The sequence below is a fragment of the Danio rerio genome, chromosome 5 (assembly GCF_052040795.2).
Source record: "Danio rerio strain M-AB ecotype USA chromosome 5, GRCz13ab, whole genome shotgun sequence".
In the NCBI taxonomy this organism is placed as follows: domain Eukaryota; kingdom Metazoa; phylum Chordata; class Actinopteri; order Cypriniformes; family Danionidae; genus Danio; species Danio rerio.
Window position 1 is genome coordinate 57,253,285 of NC_141025.1, and position 26,118 is coordinate 57,279,402.

The window sequence follows — 26,118 nt, forward strand, 5'->3', positions numbered from 1 at the left end:
GTGCTTTCTTTTTTTTCTACAGCAAAATATGTTCATACATTATTCATATCTTTAAACAGATTAAATATTACAGTATTCGATTTTAACAGATTTTGATTAAGGATTTTGTCAACATACATTAAAAAAACCTGACAAATAAAATAAAAAATTACAAACAGTTACTGATAAATTTCTTTGTGATTAGGTTTTTTGAGTGCAAGGATAACAACTTTATAACTTTCTAAAAAACAAAAATTAAATAAATAAATAAATAAATAAATAAATAAATAAATAAATAAATAAATAAATAAATAAATAAATACAAAATCCAAATCTGTCATTGACAAAATTTCCACAACAAATTATTGAGCAAAAAATCAGCATATTAAATCAATAACTAAAACTCCTGTGACATAGAAGACTAGATTAAATATCCTGAAATCAACTTGACACCTTAAAACAAATCAAAGTTATTTAAACAAAGCAGAATTTATTTTAAATTATAGTAACATGCATAACCTTATGTTTCACCATCTGTTGTCCTTGGTAAACATAAAAGACTAAAAACAAAAACACTTTATAATAACTACACACAGGGCCGGAGCAAGCTGAACTGCCGCTCTAGGCAAAGGACGGTCACGCCGCCCTCGCGGGTGGCGAGGGTAGATTAGGGGACTCCGCCCTCTCTATTCTGCCGCCCTAGACGCGGATATAACTGAGGCGCGGGTGGCGAGGGTAGTTTAGGGGACGCCACCCTCTCTATTCTGCCGCGCTAGACGCGGAAATAACTGAGGCGCGGGTGGCGAGGGTAGTTTCGGGGACGCCGCTCTCTATATTCTGCCACTCTAGACGCGGATATAATTGTGGGCGCGGGTGGCGTGGATAGTTTCGGGGACGCCGCTCTCTCTATTCTGCCACCCTAGACGCGGATGTGGGCGCGGGTAGTTTCGGGGACGCCGCCCTCTCTATTTTGCCGCCCTAGGCGGCCGCCTAGGTCGCCTCTATGGAAGCGCTGGCCCTGACTACACACTATGAATCATTTACTACGCATTAGCATCTAGTGAATTCATTATCTGTTAAGCATTAACTCTACTTTAACAAACGTACGCAGTTTATAATTGCAGCTACAAATGTTGTACTCTTGACTTACAACCACATTTATAATGTGCCTCAATAATAATAAGAATTATAAATGTTAATTTCAATAGTTTATAAATCATTTACTAACTTATTCTGAATCTTAAAAACAACCAACTATGCTTAAATAACTGGTTTGTAAATAATGCAATACTTCATTTAGTAATAAAAAATAAATCATTAACTAAGTATGAAAGTAACATTATTAGCTACATTATAAATGTGGTTATAAGTCAAGAATAGAGCATTTGTAGCTGCAGTTATAAACTGCTTACTAACATTTATTAATGTAGAGTTATAGCTTAACAGATGAATTCAATATTTGCTAATGCTTAATAAATGGTAAACAATCTTCCAGAACATTTAAATGTACCACAAATATAAAAAGAACAGAGTAACAGGTCTACTGTTTGACACAGTTTTGTTTTACTAATGGATTCGTAGAACAGAGGCCCTTTTGTGTTTTTCCAACTCAAATAATTGACTACTAATTCAAGTACTAAAATGTTAATCCATATGCAGTCTATGTTATCTGCTTTTTTTTTTTTAATTTTGAGAAGAACGTGTTACAGTTATTTGGTAATTGCATACAAAGTTTCAAAAACCATAGAACATTTTTTAATGCTTTTTAACAGCTTATCAGAATGAAAAAGCAAAGTGATTAGCAGAAACCTGCTCAAGCAACTTAGAATAGGACCAAACTAAGTCAGAGGAATGCAAAGTAAGATTTGAACTGCATGAATAGAGGTGGAGCAACGCAAACAGACCGGCACTATAAAACCATCAGATCTGTGGCTTCATGGACTTCATTGATTCTTTCTGTAACTGGCCTCATATATGCCTGGAACACATCTAACGAAGGTAGATACACTCCTTTTTTCTCTCTCTCTGAATGTTATGTCAATTGAGTATGATAGTATCAAAACTTGAATTAAATTGAATAAAGTCAATGTTTTAATAGAAAAGTGACCCGCTGAATGTCACACATCTCTGCAAAACGTCTACTTCTACACAATATTCCAGTGCTCAAAACACAAAGGTGAGATTTTTCCTGTTCTCTTGTCTTTTGAAAAATTCCAGGAGGCAGAACACAGACGGATCCCTGCAAAGAATATTAAGTGTTTGTGTCTGTGAACATTTACAGGAGCTGCAACCACTCATGGCAAATCCAGTCCACAAAATTACAGATGAGAAGAAACAGCAGGGACTCGAGAAGATCAATTCGGGCCAGAGGTTTAAAGCAAATCTCATAAAATGGGTCTCGTTTATTTCTGGAGACATGGCTGCGTTCGGAGAATGGATGAAAGGTACAGGAGTTTAAGCTTAATTGAAGCTCGATCAAGAGCCAAGCTTGAAAAAAACAACAAGAGCATTAATTCTGCAGTGAATAGTTGGCAGAAGAGTGTTTGCAAGTCTACTTTACGTTTAGATTGACAATGGAAAAGCCTAAGCATTCCTGTTTTCTTTATCTTAAAGATAAAAATGCAGCTTTAACACTTTCTTTTTCAACTTTTGTACTTTGTAAACAAGTGGAAATATGTTAAACGTCATACATTTAATAATGTGTGATCCACACCTAATTAAAAACATACTCTTTCTAAGACGGAAATATATGCAGTCTTTTTATCATGATTTTTTTTAACTCTTAAATGCTTAAATGTTTTTCTAATAAATGGATCTATAACTGCTGCAATGTGTAAATAACTATAGTAAAAAAAAAAACAGACATCATTGAGAATTGATGTGAACTGCTCTTACTGTGTTGTCCGGCCATTAGTGACCATGTTTATAATTTTACAAACAATTGAAACTACAGTTTTAAACCTGTGGGCATTACAGGTGTTTCTAAATCCTGCATTAAAGACCCAAGCTAGTCATTTAATGGTTGATTACTTTTGATACTTAACTACAAAATGCATTCACAGACACACAGATTAGTAGCAGTTATTAATTGTTTGGTTATTATTGTTATTAGTAATTGTTTTCACTGCAGGACATTTTTCATGGCATACACACATATCTCTTTAAACCTCTGCCCTCTGCAGACATCTGCAAAGACTTTATTGGTATCAACTATGTGCTTTCTCATGTTTACCCTGTTCAGGCCAGTTTATCTTGCTCCAAATTATGGACTGGGTGTTGCGTGGAGCGGCTCAGGTGATGTTTGTGAACAACCCTCTCAGTGGTCTGATCATCTTTGCTGGACTGATCCTCCAGAATAGATGGTGGGCACTCAATGGTTTTGTTGGAACCGTGTTTGCTACGATTTCTGCACTCATCCTCTGTCAGAACAGGTATTAACACAACTGGTTCATTATGAATGTCTAAATGTTTGAGCAAGGTTTAAGTGTTGTGTTCCCTCAGAGGTGCAATTGCTGCTGGTCTGTATGGATATAACGGCATTTTGGTTGGTCTCCTGATGGCAGTTTTCTCAAATGCTGGAGATTGGTATTGGTGGCTTCTTCTTCCCAACATCTTCATGTCAATGGCATGGTGAGTTTGTGTCATGGCTCCTTCCAAGACTTATTTTAACTTGTAAGAAAGGAAATAGCTTAGAGCTGGAATGCACTTTGCAAGATTTGTAGTCTGTATGAGTTGATGCTGCTTAAAGTCAGAGCCACTCTGCAGATTCAGGGCAGAAAATTGTGTTGCATAATGATGAGTACAGACATTTTGGTTGACTAATATCGAACAATTTAAAAGATTTCTTTACTAAATGTAAATTTTATTTGTGATTCATGTTGCGGTTTGAAACTTTTTTGAACGTTTTTGTCAGTTTCTTAGTATGTGTTCATTTCTAAATTATCTGTAACAGCCTACAAATTTAGCAAGTGCGGGATGCTTAGTTTTTGTCAGAAAGATTTTAAAGACATCTAGTCTAGGAAGAACTGAAATGCTAGGAATTTGGAATCTTCATCTAGAATGTTCCTTCAGTCAGTCACTGTCATATGATTGAGTTATTAAAGTTCACACGTCACATGGTAACGGAATGTGCAAAAAATGAAATGTTCAAAGGTTTTACCACTTTATTTTTAGCATAGGGTTACATAGGGGCAAACAGATTTATCAGATCGCATTTGTATAAATATTGGTGAGTCCCACTGGTACACATTTATACAGAACACCTTTTGCAGTTCAGTTTCATTGCTAGTTTAGATCAGTGGTTCTCAACTGGTTTGGGTATTTTACAAAATATCAACTTTTTTTTACACAAGACCAAAATATGTAATCAAAACAATCTATTTAGCCTTTTTTTACTTTTATAATTTTGACCTAAATATAGACGCATATATTTTATAATTAATAATTAATAAATAAATAAATTATTTTTTTTTGTCTATTTGTTTTTTTTTTTCTTTTCCATGTTTTCCAACGTCTCTAGGAAAGTTAGAGTTAGGGTTGGGGTTAGGGTAAGAGAAGTGTGTAAATGAAGAAAACAGATTTATATTGAATGAGGCATGTGTGTTCTGTGTGGTGTTAAAATTGTGTTTTGTAATAGTGTTGTAAAGTTTTGGATGAAGTGTTTCATTTTGCAAAAGTTCTGATGTGTTCTGCTATTTGTGTGAGTGGATGTGTAAATTGTATGTAGTGTTTTGACAAAATGAGCCTTAATTTCAAAATTGTGCTTAAGCAGTCAGAAAAAAATGTAAATGTATCTGTTTACAAATCACGCACTATGGTAAAAGTGTTTTGCTGCGATGGTATTGTTCTAGGAACTGTGCAAATCTTCTTTCACTGATAATTTGTCCTGTACTCATATTTTGAAAAAGAAGGAATACAAGTTATTGGTGTTGTATAGTTTTATGCAGAGTTATGCAACAGAGAACAGAGTTATGCAAAAAAAAAAAAAAAATGTTGGTAGAGTCACATTTTCTCAATGAGGCATAGCAGTGTGCAAATTAGCCATCTGCCAGCTTTTTGATAGGACACTCACCCTCACACACCTCCATGACACTGGAAGCATTGCTTCTCCCTTTAAAAAGTATGCATGTAACAAGCTATTCACAATTAAAAGTTGCATTTTATTATTTAAAATTAAGATTCATTTCACATTCACATTACATTCGTGAATTTAACAATTCCCTCCAACTGACAATTAAAAGTCAGCAGTTTAGTGGTGCTGATTTACAGGATCCTAACACTGTGGTTTTCTTCAGTCCTATAGTATCCAGTGCCTTGGCCTCCATCAACAGCCGCTGGGATCTGCCTGTCTTCACCTTGCCGTTTAACATACTGGTGTGTCTCCATATGGTGGCTACAGGACACTACAATCAATACTTCCCTCAGATTCTCATCCAGCCAACTACATCCATGTCTAACCTGACATGGTCTGAGCTGGATTATGCACAGGTAAAAGCTAACAAGAGAACATGAGGCTATCAAAGAAGTAAAGGCTGTCTCAAATGTGGGTTTTATTGCCACTTCCCCAGAGCAAGACAGTGTTTAGTGACAGCTCTTTGCAGGAGAAGTATAGATTGACATCACATACACTAAAAAGAGCTGTTTATCTGAAACTGACAAAATGGAATTCCATCTAGCATTTTTGATCAAATGTAAAGAAAGGAAAAGGAAAGTCTGAAGAAAAATCTGAATTTTATACACACATACTGTAAAATATGACATTGCATAACATTCATTCATTCATTCATCTTCCTTTGGCTTAGTCTCTGATTTAGTTCATCTAATTCACCTATAGCGCATGTCTTTGGACTGTGGGGGAAACCAGAGCAACCAAAGGAAACTCACACTAACAAGGGGAGAACATGCGAACTCCACACAGAAATGCCAACTGACCCAGCTCGGACTCCAACCAGCGACCTTCTTGCTGTGAGGCAACAGTGTTAACCACTGAGCCACCATAACATAACATAACATGACATGACATGACATGACATGACATGACATACCATAACATAACATAACAACATATCATAACATAACATAACATAACATAACATAACATAACATAACATAACATAACAACAACATAACATAACATAACATAACATAACATAACATAACATAACAACATAACATAACATAACATAACAACATGACATAACATAACAACAACATAACAACAACATAACATAACATAACATAACATAACATAACAACAACATAACAACAACATAACATAACATAACATAACAACAACATAACATAACATAACAACAACATAACAACAACATAACATAACATAACATAACAACAACATAACATAACATAACATAACATAACATAACATAACATAACATAACATAACATAAACATAAATGTAGTTAACATGCATTTTAGATATAAAATCCAGTGTGAATTTGTAATCAAAGGCTTTAGATGAATACATTTTTTTTATTTTATAAAATTAATGTTTGATATTTTGGTGGTCATTTAGGCAGCAATGTGTGGATGTCAAATGGACATTAAGGTTTTACCTCATACCTATTTGTACACTATAAAAAGTGCTGGGTTCCACACAAATCCTTTATGTTTTACCAACACAAATCATAAAATATGACATTGCATAACATTCATTCATTCATTCATCTTCCTTTGGCTTAGTCTCTGATTTAGTTAATCTAATTCACCTATAGCGCATGTCTTTGGACTGTGGGGGAAACCAGAGCAACCAAAGGAAACTCACACTAACAAGGGGAGAACATGCGAACTCCACACAGAAATGCCAACTGACCCAGCTCGGACTCCAACCAGCGACCTTCTTGCTGTGAGGCAACAGTGTTACCCACTGAGCCACCATAACATAACATGACATAACATAACATAACATAACATAACATAACATAACATAACATAACATAACATAACATAACAACATGACATAACATGACATGACATAACATAACATAACATAACATAACATAACATAACAACATAACATAACATAACAACATAACATAACATAACCTAACATAACCTAACATAACATAACAACATGACATAACATAACATAACATAACATAACATAACATAACATAACATAACATAACAACATGACATAACATACCATAACATAACATAACATAACATAACATAACATAACATAACATAACATGACATAACATAACATAACATAACAACATAACATAACATAACATAACATAACATAACATAACATAACATAACATAACAACATGACATAACATGACATAACATAACATAACATAACATAACATAACATAACATAACAACATGACATAACATAACAACATAACAACATAACATAACATAACATAACATAACATAACATAACATAACAACATGACATAACATGACATAACATAACATAACATAACATAACATAACATAACATAACATAACATAACAACATGACATAACATAACATAACATAACATAACATAACATAACAACATGACATAACATAACATAACATAACATAACATAACATAACAACATGACATAACATAACATAACATAACATAACATAACATAACATAACATGACATAACATAACATAACATAACAACATAACATAACATAACATAACATAACATAACATAACAACATGACATAACATGACATAACATAACATAACATAACATAACATAACATAACATAACATAACATAACATAACATAACAACATGACATAACATGACATAACATAACATAACATGACATAACATAACATAACATAACATAACATAACAAAACATAACATAACATATAACAACATAACATAACAACAACATAACATAACTTAACATAACATAACATAACTTAACATAACATAACATAACATAACATAACATAACATAACATAACAACATGACATAACATAACATAACATAACATAACATAACATAACATAACATAACATAACATAAACATAAATGTAGTTAACATGCATTTTAGATATGAAAATTTGTAATCAAAGGCTTTAGATGAATACATTTTTTTATGTTATAAAATTTATGTTTGATATTTTGGTGGTCATTTAGGCAGCAATGTGTGGATGTCAAATGGACATTAAGGTTTTACCTCATACCTATTTGTACACTATAAAAAGTGCTGGGTTCCACACAAATCCTTCATGTTTTACCAACACAAATCGATATACCAACTTAATTGATTTTACAAATTTAAGTGGATTAAACATAAAACAATTAAGTCATCTCCACAAAAATCTCAATAATTGTGATGTTTCAGCTCATTTTAAATAAGGTAAAAAAGTATAGTTTAGATATTGTTTTGATATCAGTGTGCCCACTGGGATGGTTCGTTAGTGGTAAAATGCCACTGGAAGTCGAACTCACTTACTAAAGAACAATTTAAAACAATTGTTTTTAAACCTATAGTGTTAAAATATTAGAGATATGTGTAAATCATCCTGCCAGTTTCTAAAATGCAAGTTATGTTATCTTATGCAATGTTTTGACACTTAAAACATATACATAGCCTATTGAACCTATTCTGCAATGCGGAAGTGCACTTGTTTTTGCGATTCTTTTAGAACTTTCGATTCAGTTGCCTGTGGCAGAAATGACTAATAAACGTCAAAAAACTGTCAAACGAGTTGCTCTACAAACAAGTGTTTGCATAACCAGACAAAGTAAAATAATGTAATATGAATGTATTAGTTTGCGACAAGCAGCAAAACAAGCTGTTTTTAACATCTAAAAATGAATGGAGGTGAATGAGACCACGTCTCAAGCCAAAAAGATTCAAATGGCTGCGCCCGCTCGTACACGGAGAATAAGCTGAATAAATCAAATAAAAACATACAATGGTATAAAATGTATACATAATCATAATCAAGTGTAAAAATTAAGAAAAGTAAGAAATTCAGAAACAACTTTTGATATGGTTGCTAAAAATTTATATGCAAATGTAATTATACAAATTATCTGTTAGTATTTTTTGCATTTATAAACAGATAAATAAAACAAACAAAAAATGGCATGAATTATCACAAAAAATTAATTTTAAAAATTATTCTTTAAAATAAAATGATTTTATCACATTTAATGTGAAATAAATAAATGAAAGGTATGAATTGCAGTAAAAGTAACATTTAAATCTGTTAGTGTTACATAAGATTTCCTTATCTGTTACCTTATGCGTGACTGCAAAATTCCTGCTAGACTGAATTCTGGAATGTTCTTTGCTTGCTTGAATTGAGCTTAAAAAAGCAATTCATTTAACAAATTCATACTCTGAAAAAAGGTTCAAGATGATTCCTTGGATTTACTCATTTTTGAAGTGGTTGTAAATAATTTATTTAGGCTGAATTTATACAAATAAATTAAGCTCAACCCATCACTGTAAAGCATCCATACACTCTCATTGACACATACTGTATACACTACGGACAATTTAGCTTACCCAATTCACCTAGAGCACATGTCTTTGGACTGTGGGGGAAACCAGAGCACCTGGAGGAAATCCATGCAAACGCAGAGAAAACATGCAAATTCCACACCCAGGCGAGACACAAACCAGCAACCTTCTTGCTGTGAGGCGACATTGCTACCCACTACGCCACTGCGCTGCCTTAAGCTGAACATTACTATATTTAATTTGTTTGTTTAAATGTAACCCATATATGTTGTTTGCAACACTTTTGCAGAAATCTTTTTTTTTTCAGTGTCTGGTTTGTGACTCTTTTTGTGTATGGGCAGAATTTTAATGCAGTTGAATTTTTATTTATGTTTCGTTGAAACAGCTCTTCCGCTCAATCCCTGTGGGCATTGGACAGGTATACGGATGTGACAACGCTTGGACAGGGGGAATATTCATGATTGCTCTGTTCATCTCCTCACCCATAACATTTGCGCATGCAACTATTGGATCAGCAGTTGGTATGGTGTCAGGTAAGAAGAGGTCACAAGTCAATATTTAATTCTAAACATATCAAGCTTTAAAACATTGATGATTAAGGTGTAACTTTATTTTCAGGTCTAGCTCTTGCAGCCCCATTCAAAAACATCTACATGGGCCTGTGGGGCTATAACTGTGTTTTAGCCTGCATTGCCATTGGTGGGATGTTCTATGCTCTCACGTGGCAGACACATCTGCTGGCTGTGGCTTGTGGTAGGTTCAGATCTGATATTCCCTCTCCTTCCTTCCTGATTGTGTAACTAACTGCAGTTTCCTTTATCATTAAGGTGTGGTCACATTGCATTCACTGTGGTCAGATATTCAGGAAAAAAGTCCATTGTCTATTGTCAATAGTGTAGCAATGTAAATAAAAACCCAGATCACTCTTAAAAATAAAGATCAATTAATGGTTGCATTAACAAACTGTAGCATACAAGTAAAAAAAAGAAAAAAAAGAGAGTTATTTAGATGTTTTTCAAGTGTTTTGATTACATATCATTTTTATATTTTTAATGTAATTTTTTGTGATCATTTTGACAATTTGTGTTAATTTGGTTTTTATTGACCTTTTTCTTTTTTCACTTTTACTTACTGGAAGACTTTCATTAATAAATCCAGGTACGAAAAAAAATCCTCTTAAGGCTTTTAGAACAAAATGTCCCATTGAAACCTATTAAAACAGAAATATATCATCCCAGTGCCATTTAAGCAAAATAAATAAATAAATAAATAAAAAATCCCAAGTTACATGTGAAGGAAGTTTCAAAAATGATACTGGATGCAACATAAAATTTCTAAAAACCTAAGTAGACAATTCAAACACAAAGAAGAGAAAGACATATACTAATATAGACGGGATCATACAATGAATTAAGGCAAAAGGGACAGTTTGAGTCGAAAAGAATAGCTGTGCAAGAACATCAAATAATTACATAAATGGAAATATGTAGATACATGAAACCTTTATCATATGCAATATAATAAATTTTACTGTTTCATCTTTCATTTATAAAACCAATTTTGGCATTACTGTAAGCAAAAAAAACTGTAATTTAAAGTGTTAACATTTTTCAGATGGTAGATGGTGAGGAATGATGCTGATTAAGAAATCTATGTCAGTGAAAGTACAATAAAATGTAAAAGTCGGATAAATTTGTGATGATTTTTAGTCAAATTATTATTATTTTTTACATTTACTGTACACACAAACGTAAATAAACCTAAAAAAAATTTTTAGGCATTATTCCATGGAACATTTATTTTTAAGAGTTCACTCTTCTTTCTTTTGATCAACATTCCAGATTCATAACTGTTTTAAACCAGCTTTAAAATGACTAAAATCCTTTAAATGCTCATGTTTATATGACTCCTATTGAACTAAAAGTTTTCCCAGAGATGGGTTGCGGCTGGAAGGGTATCCGTTGCGTAAAAATGTGCTGGACATGAATGAATGAATGAATGAATGAATGAATGAATGAATGAACTGACAGTCATACTGTTACACTGAGTAAAACAAAGGTTTTCCAAACTGACCAAGAATTATTGTTATTATAAAGAGTTATTGCCCAGCAGGAACACAATGTCATAAGATGATAATATTAGGTTAGATTAAGATTTCTAGGTTGTGATGTCAACTGACCAAAATTCAGTGAGTAGCCAGTGTCTAAGAGCAATGCTATTTTGATGTCCAATAACGACAACAAATAATGTTGATATTTGGTCAATTTTCAGTTGTTAGAAAGTGACCAAAATCCAAATGGGAACCAACATCTTAAACCAGCGTCATATTGACGTCAGATACATTTATTTGTCAGTTATGGCAACCAAAATTCAATATCTGATAGACGTCATAGATGTAATGTTCACACAATGTCAAGCTGTAACATCATTAGACGTTGATATTTGGTTGGTGTAAGGTTGGACATTTAGGTTGGCCTGACATTGAGTTTTGACGTCAACCCAATTTTCATTTCCAAACAAAATGCAACGTCCCCATGACGTTAAGGTAAAACGTCAATCTGGCATCATGTTGACGTCTTGTGCCTTAAGGCCATGTCAGTCTTCATACAGTACAGTAAACATCTGTCACCTTCTCATTAGTGACATGCATCTACGTAAACAGTCTCTGGGTCAATGTATGTAAAGATTTTGGACATCTTCTTGGACACTTTTAATGCTTCCAAACTGTTTACTGCAATTATAAATCGCCCATGTCTTGGGGTAGATCGTTATGATGCAATTTACCTTCTATGTGCGATTTGATTGGACAGGAATTAGATTTTTCTAATCCCCATAGACAAGAAAAAAAAAGTAGTGACTGCAGGTTGATCTACAGATACTACACAAAAAATGTGCTCAAGGGAGAGTGAAAGTACACAAATTAAAAACTACTTAGTAAATTATAATTTCTGAGAAAAACGACTCAATTACAGTCATTTAAATATTTGTAATTCGTTATTTTACACCACTGGCAATTATAAGTAAAATTGTTTTTACAACAAATTATAAGCAAATCCCTAACATTCTTGTTTATTTTTCACAGCATTTTTCTGTGCATACCTTGGCTCTGCAATTGGAAATGTGATGTCTAATGTACGTATTTTAAACCTTGAAAACATCAAATATTCAGAATTTTTTTTTTTTTTAAACATAGATTTTAATACATTTGACATATTTTAACAGTTTGGACTCCCAGCATGCACCTGGCCCTTCTGTCTCTCTGCCCTCACTTTCCTGTTGATCACAACGGAAACCAAATTCATCCATAAACTGCCTCTCGCTAAAGTTGCCTACCCTGAACAAAACCTGAGATACTACTGGAAAATGAAGAAAGAGGAGAAAACACAGAAGGGAATTCAGGCCAAAGACACAGAATCACAGCTGGAGAAAGAGCAAATATCCATTTCAATGGAAAAGAAAGATCTGGATATTTGCACGGTGGATGTTCAGCAAGAGGAAAACACACTATGAGTAGATCAGATAGGACCTCAGAGGAAACTCAAATTCATTTACCTCAATTACATGTTTCCCTCACATGATGTTTGAAAATTCCTCACAATAATAGCTAAGAGACACTGTTTTGGACATTGCCCTCAATGCACTACTTTCAAAAGGTCTGACAAACACTTTTACTAGCAGAAATGCAAAAACAAAATATTATTAAAACATGCCTATATTCATGAATGTGCGTAAGCCAAACTGAAAGAACACAAAAAAGTGCTCTGAACACACACACACACTTTTTCTTCTGAAATCTAAACCTTAAAAATTGTCATCAATAAGTGTGATGACACATAAATGTATTATTTTGACTTTTTAAGTCATATGAGTTGTTTAAAGTCACTGTAATGCTAGACTTGTAAGGTTAATTTGAAAGCAAACCCCAAATATTCACACTGTAAACAAATTTTACCCTTTGCCATTCTCAAGTAAAGGGTTTTAAAGTTGACTGGTAACTCGATTCTTTAGGTGGCGTTTGCTAAAGGTTGAAGATCTAAAAGCATTCTGCTGCACACAATTTCAAGATTATTTGCAATTCATAGATTGCATAAATGTAAGAATACATTTCTGTATAAAACAGTCAGTGCCTTAAATTAAGTTGAATCAGATTAACTTTACAAGTCTTTTCAATTTATGTTGCATAACAACATCACTTAACATCACATTAAAACAACATAAAAAACTTTTTTTTCCATAACATTGATAATTCATATTTTTTTCTTTGAATCACAAAATGATCTTAGATCAAATATAAAACATTCCTGCAGCATGCAGAATTTTTAAAATGCAGCATTTTGTAAAAGTCCCTATTTCTAAATACTTTAGCAGAATGCGCACCTACACAACAAGAATGCAAAAGACTTCATTTTGATATTTAGCTGTCAAAACAACTTGTTATGCGTCACAATTCAAATATCCAAGCCTACGTCACTTTTTGCTTCCAGCTAAGGAGAAAGATTAAAGCATGCCAAATGAAAATGTCAAATGTCAAAAAGACAAAAGGTGCAGTTTGTTTTGTAACTGTTCATAATGTGTAATAGATGTGTTGAATAGAGAACCTGCTCTATTTCAGTGTTTTCACCTGTAACAAATGAGTGTTATATTTTTTAAAAAGGCTTTTATAAATCCCAATAAATTTATATTTTTTACATTAAAGTTACACTGGTGTATTTCTTTTGAATCAATAACCATTACACCCATTTAGAACATATATTTACTTAAACTTGACATTGCAGACAATACAAACAAAAATGTTTTGCCTGGTCAACTTTATATCATTTGTAAATATACATCCTTTTCTGTCATTCAGACCTGCAAAGCATTTCAAAAATGTCAGGACAGGAGCAATTTAAGGCTAGACTCAAGTAAGTTGGTTAAATAATGATGTGATTTAAAAAAGGTGATGTCAACAGGTCATTGTAATTATGATTTGGTACAAAAACAGCATCCAAGAAAAGACTGTGAGAAAACTATTGAAATGTTGAAAAACAATGTTTTTCAAAGAAAAATACAGTAGGAAGACATTTAGATATTTCATCTTCCACAGTATATAACAAAATTAAAATTTAATAAATCTGGAGGAATTTCAGTGCATAAAGGACAAGGACGCAACCTAAGGTCAGCAACCATGATCTTCGATCCCTCAGGTGGCACTGAATCAAGAATCATCATTCATCTGTAAGCGATATCACCACATGGGCTCGGGACTACTGCAGCAAACCTCTGTCAAGTACCACAATATGTAGTTACATCCACAAATGGCAGTTTAAACTACACTGTGTCAAAAGAAAGCCCTATGTTAACATTGTCCGTAACCGCGTCAACTTCATTGGGCTTGGTGACATCTGGAATGGAGCATCCCACAGTGGAAATGTGTATTATGGTCAGATGAATCAGTATGTGTGCTCTGGATCGAAGAAGAAAAGGATCATCCTGGTTGTTGAGGAAGATGATAAAGGTACTTATTTGGCCTGCTTGCAGTTCCTACCTGTGTCCAATAAAGAACGTGTGGCACATTTTGAAGCGCAAAATGTGACAAGATCTCACACTGTTGCCCACCTTAAAACTTGTTTGTCTTTTATGTGTTATTAAGTGTCATTAAAACCAATGTTTGGGATTGGCACGAGAGACCAAAGGTTTGACTAATTTTTAGACTAAATATACTTTATTGCCAGGATTCCAATACTTTTTAAATCCTATTCTTTGCACATCCCTTACTATTCTTCATCATAAAACATAATAATGCTGTAATATTGAGATGTGAGGTCATGAAACAATAGAATAGACATTCAGTTGTATTAGTCTTTTTTTGACTAATGCAATGAGTGTCCTTGAAAGTCCTGTTTGCAATCACAGTATAGCCCGGAACTGGTGTCCTGATGTTGAACTCTATGCCTGCATACCGGACTGTCAGTCTGTCATGTAAGGTTCATTGCGTGGCGTCAACAGAAGCAGAATCATCTCCTATTAAGAAGCTCCATTTTATCAGATACCATCAGCCATCTGAAGATTTAAATCTCTCACATGAGACTCAGATCTCAGATATAAAATTCTTATGCAACAGGCACTCTGGTTTGATCTTAACCTACTGTTTAGAACAAAATCTCTTTTGCATTAAATGTCAATATAAATTATATTATGTGCATTAGTGTTTCCCCCTGCAATATTCAGCAGTTTCTTTTGAAGAGCAACACTTGTACTTAAAAAGCATGGCAATTGCGTGTCTATAAATGTCATCTGGAGATTATCTTTGCTGGCAGTTTACATTTTTGATGAGTGATAATGAAAAATGGGACAGTTTGTTCTGCATTCCAAAAGAGTAATGTACCATATAACCTAGAAGTTACTGTGATCCCATTTTCTTATCATACTCTGTAATAATTGTATGTGGTGGCCAAATTATTAGAATACTTGGTATACTTTGATTGTTTCAGATGTTTTTGTAGAACTGTCCATTACAATACTCAAATTTGGGCCTAAGATAGACCTATTTCACTGTCAGTGTCACAATCATGTTTCTCATTCAAATGAAAGTTTTTGGTTTCAGTTGATATAAGTTCAAAGAAATCCAGTTGAACTCAAATTTTTTTACTATTATTGGCTTTGAAAATTTAATTCTTTGCCAAATATTTCCCAAGTTATGTTTAATATAGTTATGTTATGTTATATTTTAAAAGCATTGCCTATAAGATATGTTTAAGTTTTACAAATATAATTTTTAAGGTCAATATTACCAGTCTCGTTAAGACATTCATTCATTCATTCATTCATTTGTTCATTTTCTTTTCGGCTTATACCCTTTATTAATCCAGGGTTGCCACAGTGGAATGAACCGCCAACTCATCCAGCACCTTTTTACGCAGCGGATGTCCTTCCAGCCGCAACCCATCTCCGGTAAACATCCACACACACGCATACACAACTGACAATTTAGCCAACCCAATTCACCTGTACTGCATATCTTTGGACTGTGGGGGAAACCAGAGCACTTGGAGGAAACCCACGCGAACGCAGGGAGAACATGCAAACTTCACACAGAAACACCATCTGACCCAGCCGAGGCTCGAGCCACCAACCTTCTTGTTGTGAGGCGACAGCATACCTTCTGCACCACCATTATTATTATTATTATTATTATTATTATTATTATTATTATTATTATTATTCAAATTCCCTTATAGAACAAACCACTGTTGTCCAATAACTTGCCTAGTTATAAATCTAGTTAAATTGCTCTTTAAGCTGAATATTAGCATCTTGCAGCATAACTAGTAAGTACTGTCATCATGGCAATAACTAAATAAATTAGCTGTTAAAGTAATAAAAACTATTATGTTTAAAATATGTTGAAGAAATAAAAATCTCCATTAAACAGCACACTTGGAATATATTTTTTAAATATTTAAAATTTCACATAGAGGAGATATAATCATTTTGCAATTAACTGTATATTGACACTATTACAAACTGATGTGCTGTTAAAATTGCTGCAAAAGGTGGACATACAGTGCCAAATAATAAATAACAAATTTAGCTTGCAACTACATAATTCATGGAATTAAATCATTAAATTTTTAGAGGCAAAATATTAATCTTGAGCGAGGCAGTGGCGCAGTAGGTAGCACTGTCGCCTCACAGCAAGAAGGTTGCTGGGTTGCTGGTTCGAACCTCGGCTCAGTTGGTGTTTCTGTGTAGAGTTTGTGTGTTCTCCCTGCCTTTGCGTGGGTTTCCCCTGGGTGCTCTGGTTTCCCCCACAGTCCAAAGACATGCGGTACAGGTGAATCGGGTAGGCTAAATTGTCCGTAGTGTGTGTGTGTGTGTGTGTGTGTGTGTGAATGTGGATGTGGATGTGGATGTTTCCCAGAGATGGGTTGTGGCTGGAAGGGCATCCGCTGTGTAAAAACTTGCTGGATAAGTTGGCGGTTCATTCTGCTGTGGTGACCCTGGATTAATAAAGGGACTAAGCCGACAAGAAAATGAATGAATATCAATTTTCTCATATCGGTCAGGTGTTATAATAACATTGGCCACCACTGTAATATGATCATTGTTACAGTTTCCCTTTCCATTGTGATGCATTTACAGAAGCATTAAAAAAGTGTCTCTTTACATTAAAAAAAAACATTTCTGATTTTTAAAGTTTTTTTTTGTTTCTTTTTATAATGTTTGTTTCTTTTTATAATGAAAAAAAAATATCTCAAAAAATCTTTTAATTTTAAAAGAATGCAGTTTTAGTGGCGAGGCAGTGGCGCAGTAGGTATGCTGTCGCCTCACGGCAAGAAGGTCACAGGGTTACTGGTTCGAACCTTGGCTCAGTTGGTGTTTTTGTGTGGAATTTGCATGTTCTCCCTGCCTTTGCATGGGTTTCCTCCGGGTGCTCCGGTTTCCCCCACAGTCCAAAGACATGCGGTACAGGTGAATTGGGTAGGCTAAATTGTCCGTAGTGTGTGAATGTGTGTGTGTGGATGTTTCCCAGAGATGGGTTGTGGCTGGAAGGGTAAAAACTGTGTAAAAACTTGCTGGATAAGTTGGCGGTTCATTCCGCTGTGGTGATCCCGAATTAATAAAGGGACTAAGCTGACAAGAAAATGAATGAATGATGAATGCAGTTTTACATTTGCCGCACATAACAAGCTCTACATATATGGATTTTTAATGCTAAAATAGCAACTGTTTTATAGCAAATGTTTTTACCACATCTTGCATGTATTCATTTTTTGCGGGGGAAACTGGAGCACCCGGAGGAAACCCAAGCGAATGCGGGGAGAACATGCAAACTCCACACAAAAATGTCAACTGACCCAGCCAAGGCTCGATTCAGCGATCTTCTTGTTGTGAGTAGATAGCACTACCTAGTGTGCCATAGTGTTGCCATCTTGCATTTACATTTAGTCAAAAAGGAACAATACACACAAGAAGTGCTAATTTTACTAAGGAACTGTTTGTGCTCAGATAATTAAGTCATAGGATAAAAAGGGAGAGTTTTTTAGGATATAGATAGAGAAGTGAAGACAGGTGGTTTGTCAGACCCTCTCATTAACCTAAATGTTTTTGGGGTTTTTTGTAGTCGCCAAATGTCGTTCGCTGTAGACTTTGCTAAACTTTGTAAAAGCTAATGTCTCTTTTGCATTGAACTTTAAGCATATTACATTCAGAAATGTTGTTTAAGTTCACGCAGCTGCATGACACATCTGTGTGAAGCACATTTTATAAATGCACATTGTTTTTTAAAATGTTTTATATAAATATATATATATATATATATATATATATATATATATATATATATATATATATATTTTTTTTATTTTTTTTTTTTTTGCTCATGCTTGGTTTAGTGTATAGCAGGCGTGACCAACCCTGTTCCTGGAGGTCGACCTTCCTGCAGATTTCAGTTGCAACCCATATCAAACACACCTGCCTGTATTTATCAAGTGTTGTTCAGGTCCTAATTAATTAGTTCAGGAGTGTTTGATCAGGGTTGAAGCTGAATTTTGCAGGAAGGTCGATTTTCAGGAACAGGGTTAAGCACCACTGATGTAGAGTATATAATATATAATATTTATCTTCAGATGAAGAAGATGAAAGAGAAAAAAACCCAAAAGGCTACTTTACATTGCAAGAGTGCAGAACATTTTTCAATTCAATTCAATTCAATTCAATTCAATTCAATTCAATTCAATTCAATTCAATTCAATTCAATTCAATTCAATTCAGTTTAATTCAATTCAATTCAATTCAATTCAATTCAATTCAATTCAATTCATCTTTATTTCTTTAGCGATTTTACAATGTATATTGTGTCAAAGCAGCTTAACATAGAAGATTATAGTAGATCGAAACAGTGTCAATTCAGTTTTCAGAGTTTAAGTTCAGTTTATTTCAGTTCAGTGTGGTTTAATTTTCACTGTTGAAAGATCAAACACTGAAGAGCAAATCCATTATCCATTGATGCGCAGCTCCATGAGTCCCGAACCATGCAAGCCAGTGGCGACAGTGGTGAGGAACAAATTTCACCAATTGAAAAAATTAAAGAAAAAAAAAAATCTTGAGAGAAACCAGGCTCAGTTGGACACAACCATTTCTCCTATGGCTGGAGAACGCTGGACTTCCATCGTGGAGAAGCTGCAAGTGGGAGAGGTCACAGGTTGGTGTACAGGCTGGCCCTTCAGGATCAATGCGAGCACTCATCTGTCACTGGGCTATTACAGAAGTCAGTCTCATGCTCTCCGCTCCTCCATGACCACCAGCAGCAGCTGCTCAGAAGACGGCCTGGTCCAGGATTATGGAAATCTTGGGGAATAATAAAAACAGACAAACATAAATGCAGATGTCGTTCAAACTATATATACTATATACTATATATACTATGTCTTTAGGGAAGTGGTCCCAGCTCCGGTTGCCCTAAATAATGCAGACTAACAATCCTTTAAAGGATTTGGATTTCAAAAGCATTTGTGTTTCATGTGTATGCAACAGGGCAACCACCTAGTAACGCATTACAATAGTCTAACCAAGAGGTCATTAAAGCATGAATAAGCTTTTTGGCTTCTGACATTGATAGCATATGTCCAAGTTTAACAACATTTTGAAGATGAAAAAATGGTAACACTTTACAATAACAGTACATGAATAATGATGTATTAATATGTAAACTAAACATTACTTTATTATGAATAAATGATGAGTTAAGGTATGCACTAATCATGAATTAACTTTAAGTACAACATGAGTCACATGAGTTCATGTGTAAATAACGACTACCTTAATTACTTGTTCGTACATGTTGTTAATTAATGTATTAATTAACATTTAAGTTTAGGCTAAATGTAACCAACATGAACTCATGAGCTGTTAATGTATAGTTATGTCATGACTTTACTAGGAGTGGCACATCACTATTAACTCATCCTTAACTACTTATGAACTCCTCTTCATGTTGATGTTGACAGAACACTTTTCTATTGTTATTCAGTGTAAACTCACTAGTTGGACGTGCATAAGGAGTTCATGAGTAGTTAAGAATCGGTTAATGATGATGTGCCCCTCCAAAGTAAAGTCACAACATAATTATACATTAACATATCATGAGGTCATCATGGTTAAATTAAACATAAACTAATTTGGTAATTAATACATTAATTAACAAACAATCATGAACTAACAAGTAATTAAGGTAGCCATTATTCACACATGAACTCATGTGAATCATGTTGTAGTTAAAGTTAATTCATAATTAGTGCATACCTTAACTCATCATTAATTCATAATAAAGTAATGTTTAGTTTACATATTAATACATCATTATTCATGTACTGTTATTTTAAAGTGTTACAGAAAAAATGCAGTTTTACAGATGCTTGAAATCTGGCCTTCAAACGACAGGTTGCTATCAAAAATCACCCCAAAAGTTTTGACTGAAGACGAGGACTGCACTAAAAAACCATCAACAGTCAGACAATATTTTAGGTTTTTGTGTCAGAGGTTTTTGGGTACAATAAGCAAGACCTCAGTTTTACCTGAAATTAGTAATAAGAAGTTATTAGTCATCCCATTTTTAATATCTGCTATACAATCTGTTAATTTCATAAATTCATAAAAATTATCAGGTTGAGAGGAGATATAAAGTTGTGTGTCATCATGGACACTATGGACAATTTGGAGCATTGGAGGAAACCCACATGAACGCTGGGAGAACATGCAAACTCCACACAGAAATGCCACCTGACCCAGCCGAGGCTCGAACCAGCGACCTTCTTGCTGTGAGGCAACAGCACTACCTACTGCGCCACCGCGTCACAATGATTATTATTATTAATATTATTATTATTATTAATAGTAATAGTAATAAAAGCACTATTGACTGGAGTAATAGTTTCATTTGAAACCATACATTATGAAGGCAGTTATTTAAAATTGTAATAAATATTTAACAATTTAACATTTTATTTTTTACATTTAATAAATGCCACCTTGATGAACAAAATAATTTTCTTTATATATAAAAAAAAAAACATAAAAAAAAAACTTACCCCAAACTTATGATCGGTAGTCTAAAATATATATATATATTTTACTCACTTCAGGTACAGTTAACTTTATATGACTTTAGCATAAGTAAATAGAATATAAGAATATTATATCATGAATAGCCCTATAAGGCACAAAGTTGTATTCATTGACTTCTTTAACTTAAGCTTTATGATTTTTGGAAATACTTGAACATTTTATTGACAGTCACTGGATTTTTCAGTTGAGTGAAACAAAATAAAAACAATTCTGTGTTTTTTTATGATACTCAGTTGCACAAAACTGCAATAGACAAAATATACAATTTCGGTAACACTTTAGAATAATGGTTTGCTGTTAACAAATAACTACGCCAAAAGTATTAGGTAGTACTAAATTACTAATATAGAAGCAAAATTAACCAAGCAGAAAGTAATCGCAAGTTTAGGACAATGGTAGTTCTCTAATAACTATCTGATAATTACTAAATGAAAATACTGTCATTGAGAACTACTTGCAAATGCAGCAAAAAGTTTTTATGATCATTAATTAATAGGTTATTTTCCATTTATTAGTCCTAGTTCACAAGTAGTTTTCAATGACAATATTTTTCTTTAGTAAATATCTAATAGCTAATACAGAATTTTGCTGCTATATTAGTTATTGTAGTACTAGCTATTACATCCTACGAAGCTACTTGTTAACAATGGACCATTATTCTATGTATTACAGAACCTTTTGTTGATGTGCAGTGAACGATAACTGGAGCAATCTTGTTTTAGGTTTCGCAGAATGCAGTCAGGACATCCAAACCACAAGAAACAAACTGCATGGTTTCGACTTTATATCACTGATACAGGGCATGTACTGTACAGTACATTCCCCAAATATCTGATTAAGAAAGAACTTACAGCAAGTACAACACCTATCAGGAATGTGCTGGGTGTGCACAAGAGAAAGCATACTTACAGGCTGCTTACGGTGAATTTCTCTGTGAGCTGAAAGGACATTATTAATTATGGTGCTAATGTGTTGCAACTTTTCACACACAAGAAAAAGTGCTCTAATAATGTGCAGCTAAAGTTCTATGATATTGAGAGGTGCTTTTTCCCAAACCCACTGATTACATGGATCCTGTAAATGGCCCCTTGAGCTACGATGAAATATGGTTGAGTTAATAAAATGACTAGAATGGCTTTGTTGACTTCTTGTTTTTATAAAAAAAAAACAAAGTAGAAAGACCGGTCAGCCCTCAACTCATTAATATGGGTTTAATATGAAAAACTAGGTTCTAATGATACACTTGGTCTAATTTACACTGTAGACCACAGGTGTCAAATCCAGTTCCTGGAAAGCCTCAGGTTTGCACAATTTAGCTTTAACCTTAATTAAACTTACCTCATCAAACTAATTGAGTCCTTCAGGCTTGTTTGAAAACTACAGATAAGAGTGTTGAAGCAGGGTTGGAACTAAACCGTGCAGAGCTGTGGCCCTCCAGGAACTGAATTTGACACAATTTTGAAGTTCATCACTGCACTGTACAAATTGTCAAATTTTAGTAAGTGTGATCTTTATTGTTTTATATATTAAAAATATTTGTAAAATTATGAAATCTGTTCTTAATCCTGCATCACTCCATTAGACACAAATGACCTCTTAGTCAACACAGGCTCAGGCTGGGAAAATGTGCTCTGGAATGCATTTTTGAGAACCAAGAAATATGTGCCTCAAGGTACATAATGCATACATTTTGTGCGAAAAAGCAATGCTTTGGGTGGTACTGCTCATCAATTACCTTCGTATGGAAGGTTTTTCCAGTGTGACTGGTTTGGCAAACAATGCCAGAATTAGGACACAAGGACTTGGAAGTGAACTGGGGTTCACATCCAGTAAAGATAGCTTCCAGAAAAATACTAAATGAAACCCAAAACAAAAAGCAATGTAATGCTGTAATAAAAGCACATGTGTGAAGCTTTTCTCTTTTAGTTCACAGTTGCCAATTATTTTCAACAAAAAGGCCCTAAGCTCTGCCCGAAAGGTCACTAAAAGTCGCTAGATTATGTCATACGACAATTTGCATATTACTGACATCATCACGTTTTACCGTTTCAGTTTGTTTAACAGCCTATGCTTAATAAAGGGGTATTTATATTTGCACTACGCTTTATGTATGCATGTCAATGTAACACAATTTATTGCTATTTGAATACAGTATATTAGTATAGATGTGTAGTGAATTTGCAGTAATCTCTCAGATGCAATTAACTCAGACAAGTTGTAAAACTGTCACTAAAAAAAATCTGTGATTGTGAACAAGAAAAGAATAAATGGTCAAGTTAAATTGTTAAAATAAAGGGGAAGCAGATCGGTTTCACTGTACATGGGAAATACCTTCACACTGCCGGTGCTAAATCATTTGACGTCGGTACGCAGAGGTGTAATCTGCTCTCAGGCTGCAGGTATGAAAGACTGCTGTACGAGGACTGGCCATGTGTCAGTGCTCTGAGGCGTGGGAGGGGCCGACGGCATCACCCGCAGCTTGTTGTGAAGAGTAGGGACGGTACAGTATGGACAAACGACAGTCTAAAAATCTCAAGTAACACAAAAAAAGTCGCTAGATTTGGGGCTAGTTGCTCTTTTGAAAAATTATCGCAAGGGGGATCTGAAAAGTCGCTAAATATAGCTACAAAGTAGCTATGTTGGCAACACTGTTCTAGTTTGCTTTTGAAAACATTATCAACTGGGTTTAGGAAAGGGGGTGGGTGGATCATTTGATATCAAGCTGATACATTATGCATGGTGGACGCAAGCCAGAAAGACATCGAGAGATGACCAGAAACATACATACGGCCTCTGGTAGATGTATGAGTTTTGGAATGTACGAGACAATATGCCCCCAGTAACATATTTGAGATTGTCAAAAATGTAGACAGCAGTGTCTAGTGGTTTTGTGGAAACTAAAACTGCTAAAAAACGTAGTCCAAGGCACATACTTATTGGTTCTCAAAAAAATGTAGCCCTGGGCACATATTTCCAATGAGCCTGGGTTGTCTTTGGATCAATTAAATTCCTCTTTATTTCTATAGCACTTTTGCATTGTAGATTTTGTCAATGCATACCAGATGAACAGAATAATATATATTTCAGAAAGTGGAACATTCCAGTAAGGCAGATAAGAGTAATTGTACAATGCTGGTGTAGTTCTAGTTAACCTAATTTAATGTTTTAATTTAAGCCATGTAGACTATATCATCTGGTGTTCTATAAGCACAAGAGACCCATGTAACATCTACTTATCTCTCCATCTCTACCTCCAACTCCTCCTGAAGGTCTGCTTCTCCTCAATGAGCCTCTGGTTGGGGAGTGAGTATTGCCTTGTGGAACCATTGCATTTTGATAGTATCTGAATGCAGCTTTTATGATGCAAGCTGCGATTGCATCCATCAGTGATGTAACGTCAGACACAATGCACTCAAATGGAGCGAGTATCATCCCTGTGAGGGGTAGGGTTAGGTGAGCCCATTAAAAAGCATTGGATGCAGCTCAGATTGCACTGCACCAGGTCTGCAGCCAGACCCCTCTATGTCAGTTTCCAATGTCAGTTTCCAAAACTTTTTCATTCTCTGTTCTACGCTGAGGAATGATCTTCCTATTCCACACGGAATGCAGATTCACTAGTATCATTCAATCGACAAAAAAAAAAAAAAAAAAAAAAAAAAAAACATTGATCACGCAATCCCCTGAACGCATATAAAAAATGAATAAAAAAAACGCTCTCTCCTTATTTTAGCTCCAAATTCTTTGAGCACTAACAGTTACAATGACAACAGTATAATAGTAACAGTGTAAACAAAACATCTTTTGTGTATTGTCACTTGTTGAATCGCTAAAAGGCTTAATTTTCAGGTCAATTTGGACAAAAGTGTCTGCTTAATAACTCGTTGTAAATATGAAAGTATTTTACTACTGGAAGACTATTTGGATCATTAACTTTAAACACTGAAAACATGGGAAAGATTATTTTTACTGGTGTTCTTTACTTTTTTGTCCACAGCATCTGCATCATGTAAAGTAATGAATATTTATTTGTGAATGAAGGGAAATGTGATAGGATAAACCTGTCATCCTCCGTGGTAAAAGAAAATATTTTAAAGAATCTGTAGGTAGCCAACAGGAAAAACTGGATTTTAATGTACAACCTATAAAGAAATACCTCCTGAAAGACAGTGACAGACGAGTCTCTGCATTGATCTACTCACTCCTGCAGTTGTCCATGATAGACAACCAGCATTTTCCAGCCTCTGGCACATAGACTGCAGCTTTGCGTAAGAAGTTTGGCCAGTGTAGAATGATCATTCCCAACTGAATTTGGTTTCTTTGAGTTATTTTTTTCTCGCTTTACTTTAGTCAGTTGGTGAACTTTTGTCTTGCTTGGTTGGGGACTTGTGGAGCTGCTCATCAATGGATTTGCTCTTCTGTGTTTTGGAATTTCAGCGGTGAAACTAAACTGTGTTGGAACTTCAACTCTAAAAAACTGGACTGACACATTTTCAATTTACTAGAACTTTTATGTTAAGCTGCTTGGACACAATCTACATTGTAAAAGTGCTAGAGAAATTAAGTTATATTGAATCAA

The 26,118-nt window shown here is 34.3% G+C and overlaps 1 protein-coding gene across 3 annotated transcripts; it reads left to right on the top strand.

The window, feature by feature from the left end:
* Positions 1–1,917: 1,917 nt before the first annotated feature.
* On the top strand, positions 1,918–14,133 carry slc14a2 (solute carrier family 14 member 2). 3 transcript variants are annotated; one of them, XM_087251299.1, is made up of 10 exons: positions 1,918–1,977; positions 2,063–2,155; positions 2,261–2,423; positions 3,221–3,410; positions 3,481–3,609; positions 5,274–5,466; positions 9,820–9,967; positions 10,053–10,187; positions 12,517–12,566; positions 12,657–14,133. In XM_087251299.1, exons 3-10 carry the CDS (start codon positions 2,276–2,278, stop codon positions 12,942–12,944), a joined length of 1,281 nt encoding a protein of 426 aa, XP_087107425.1. In that variant the 5' UTR covers positions 1,918–1,977; positions 2,063–2,155; positions 2,261–2,275; the 3' UTR covers positions 12,945–14,133. The 3 variants fall into 3 exon arrangements, with proteins under 3 accessions (XP_087107425.1, XP_087107426.1, NP_001018355.1); NM_001020519.1 differs by having other exon boundaries at positions 1,938–1,977; positions 2,078–2,155; XM_087251300.1 differs by lacking the exon at positions 2,063–2,155 and having other exon boundaries at positions 2,197–2,423.
* The last annotated feature ends 11,985 nt before the right edge of the window (positions 14,134–26,118 follow it).

What these genes read in the sequence shown, in the direction of transcription:
- slc14a2 (NM_001020519.1), top strand. Translation starts at nt 1,954, where the DNA reads ATGCCTGGAACACATCTAACGAAG. An exon ending in CTGGAACACATCTAACGAAG is followed by an intron (nt 1,978 to 2,077) that starts GTAGATACACTC and finishes ATGTTTTAATAG; the next exon opens with AAAAGTGACCCGCTGAATGT. An exon ending in TTGGAAATGTGATGTCTAAT is followed by an intron (nt 12,567 to 12,656) that starts GTACGTATTTTA and finishes ATATTTTAACAG; the next exon opens with TTTGGACTCCCAGCATGCAC.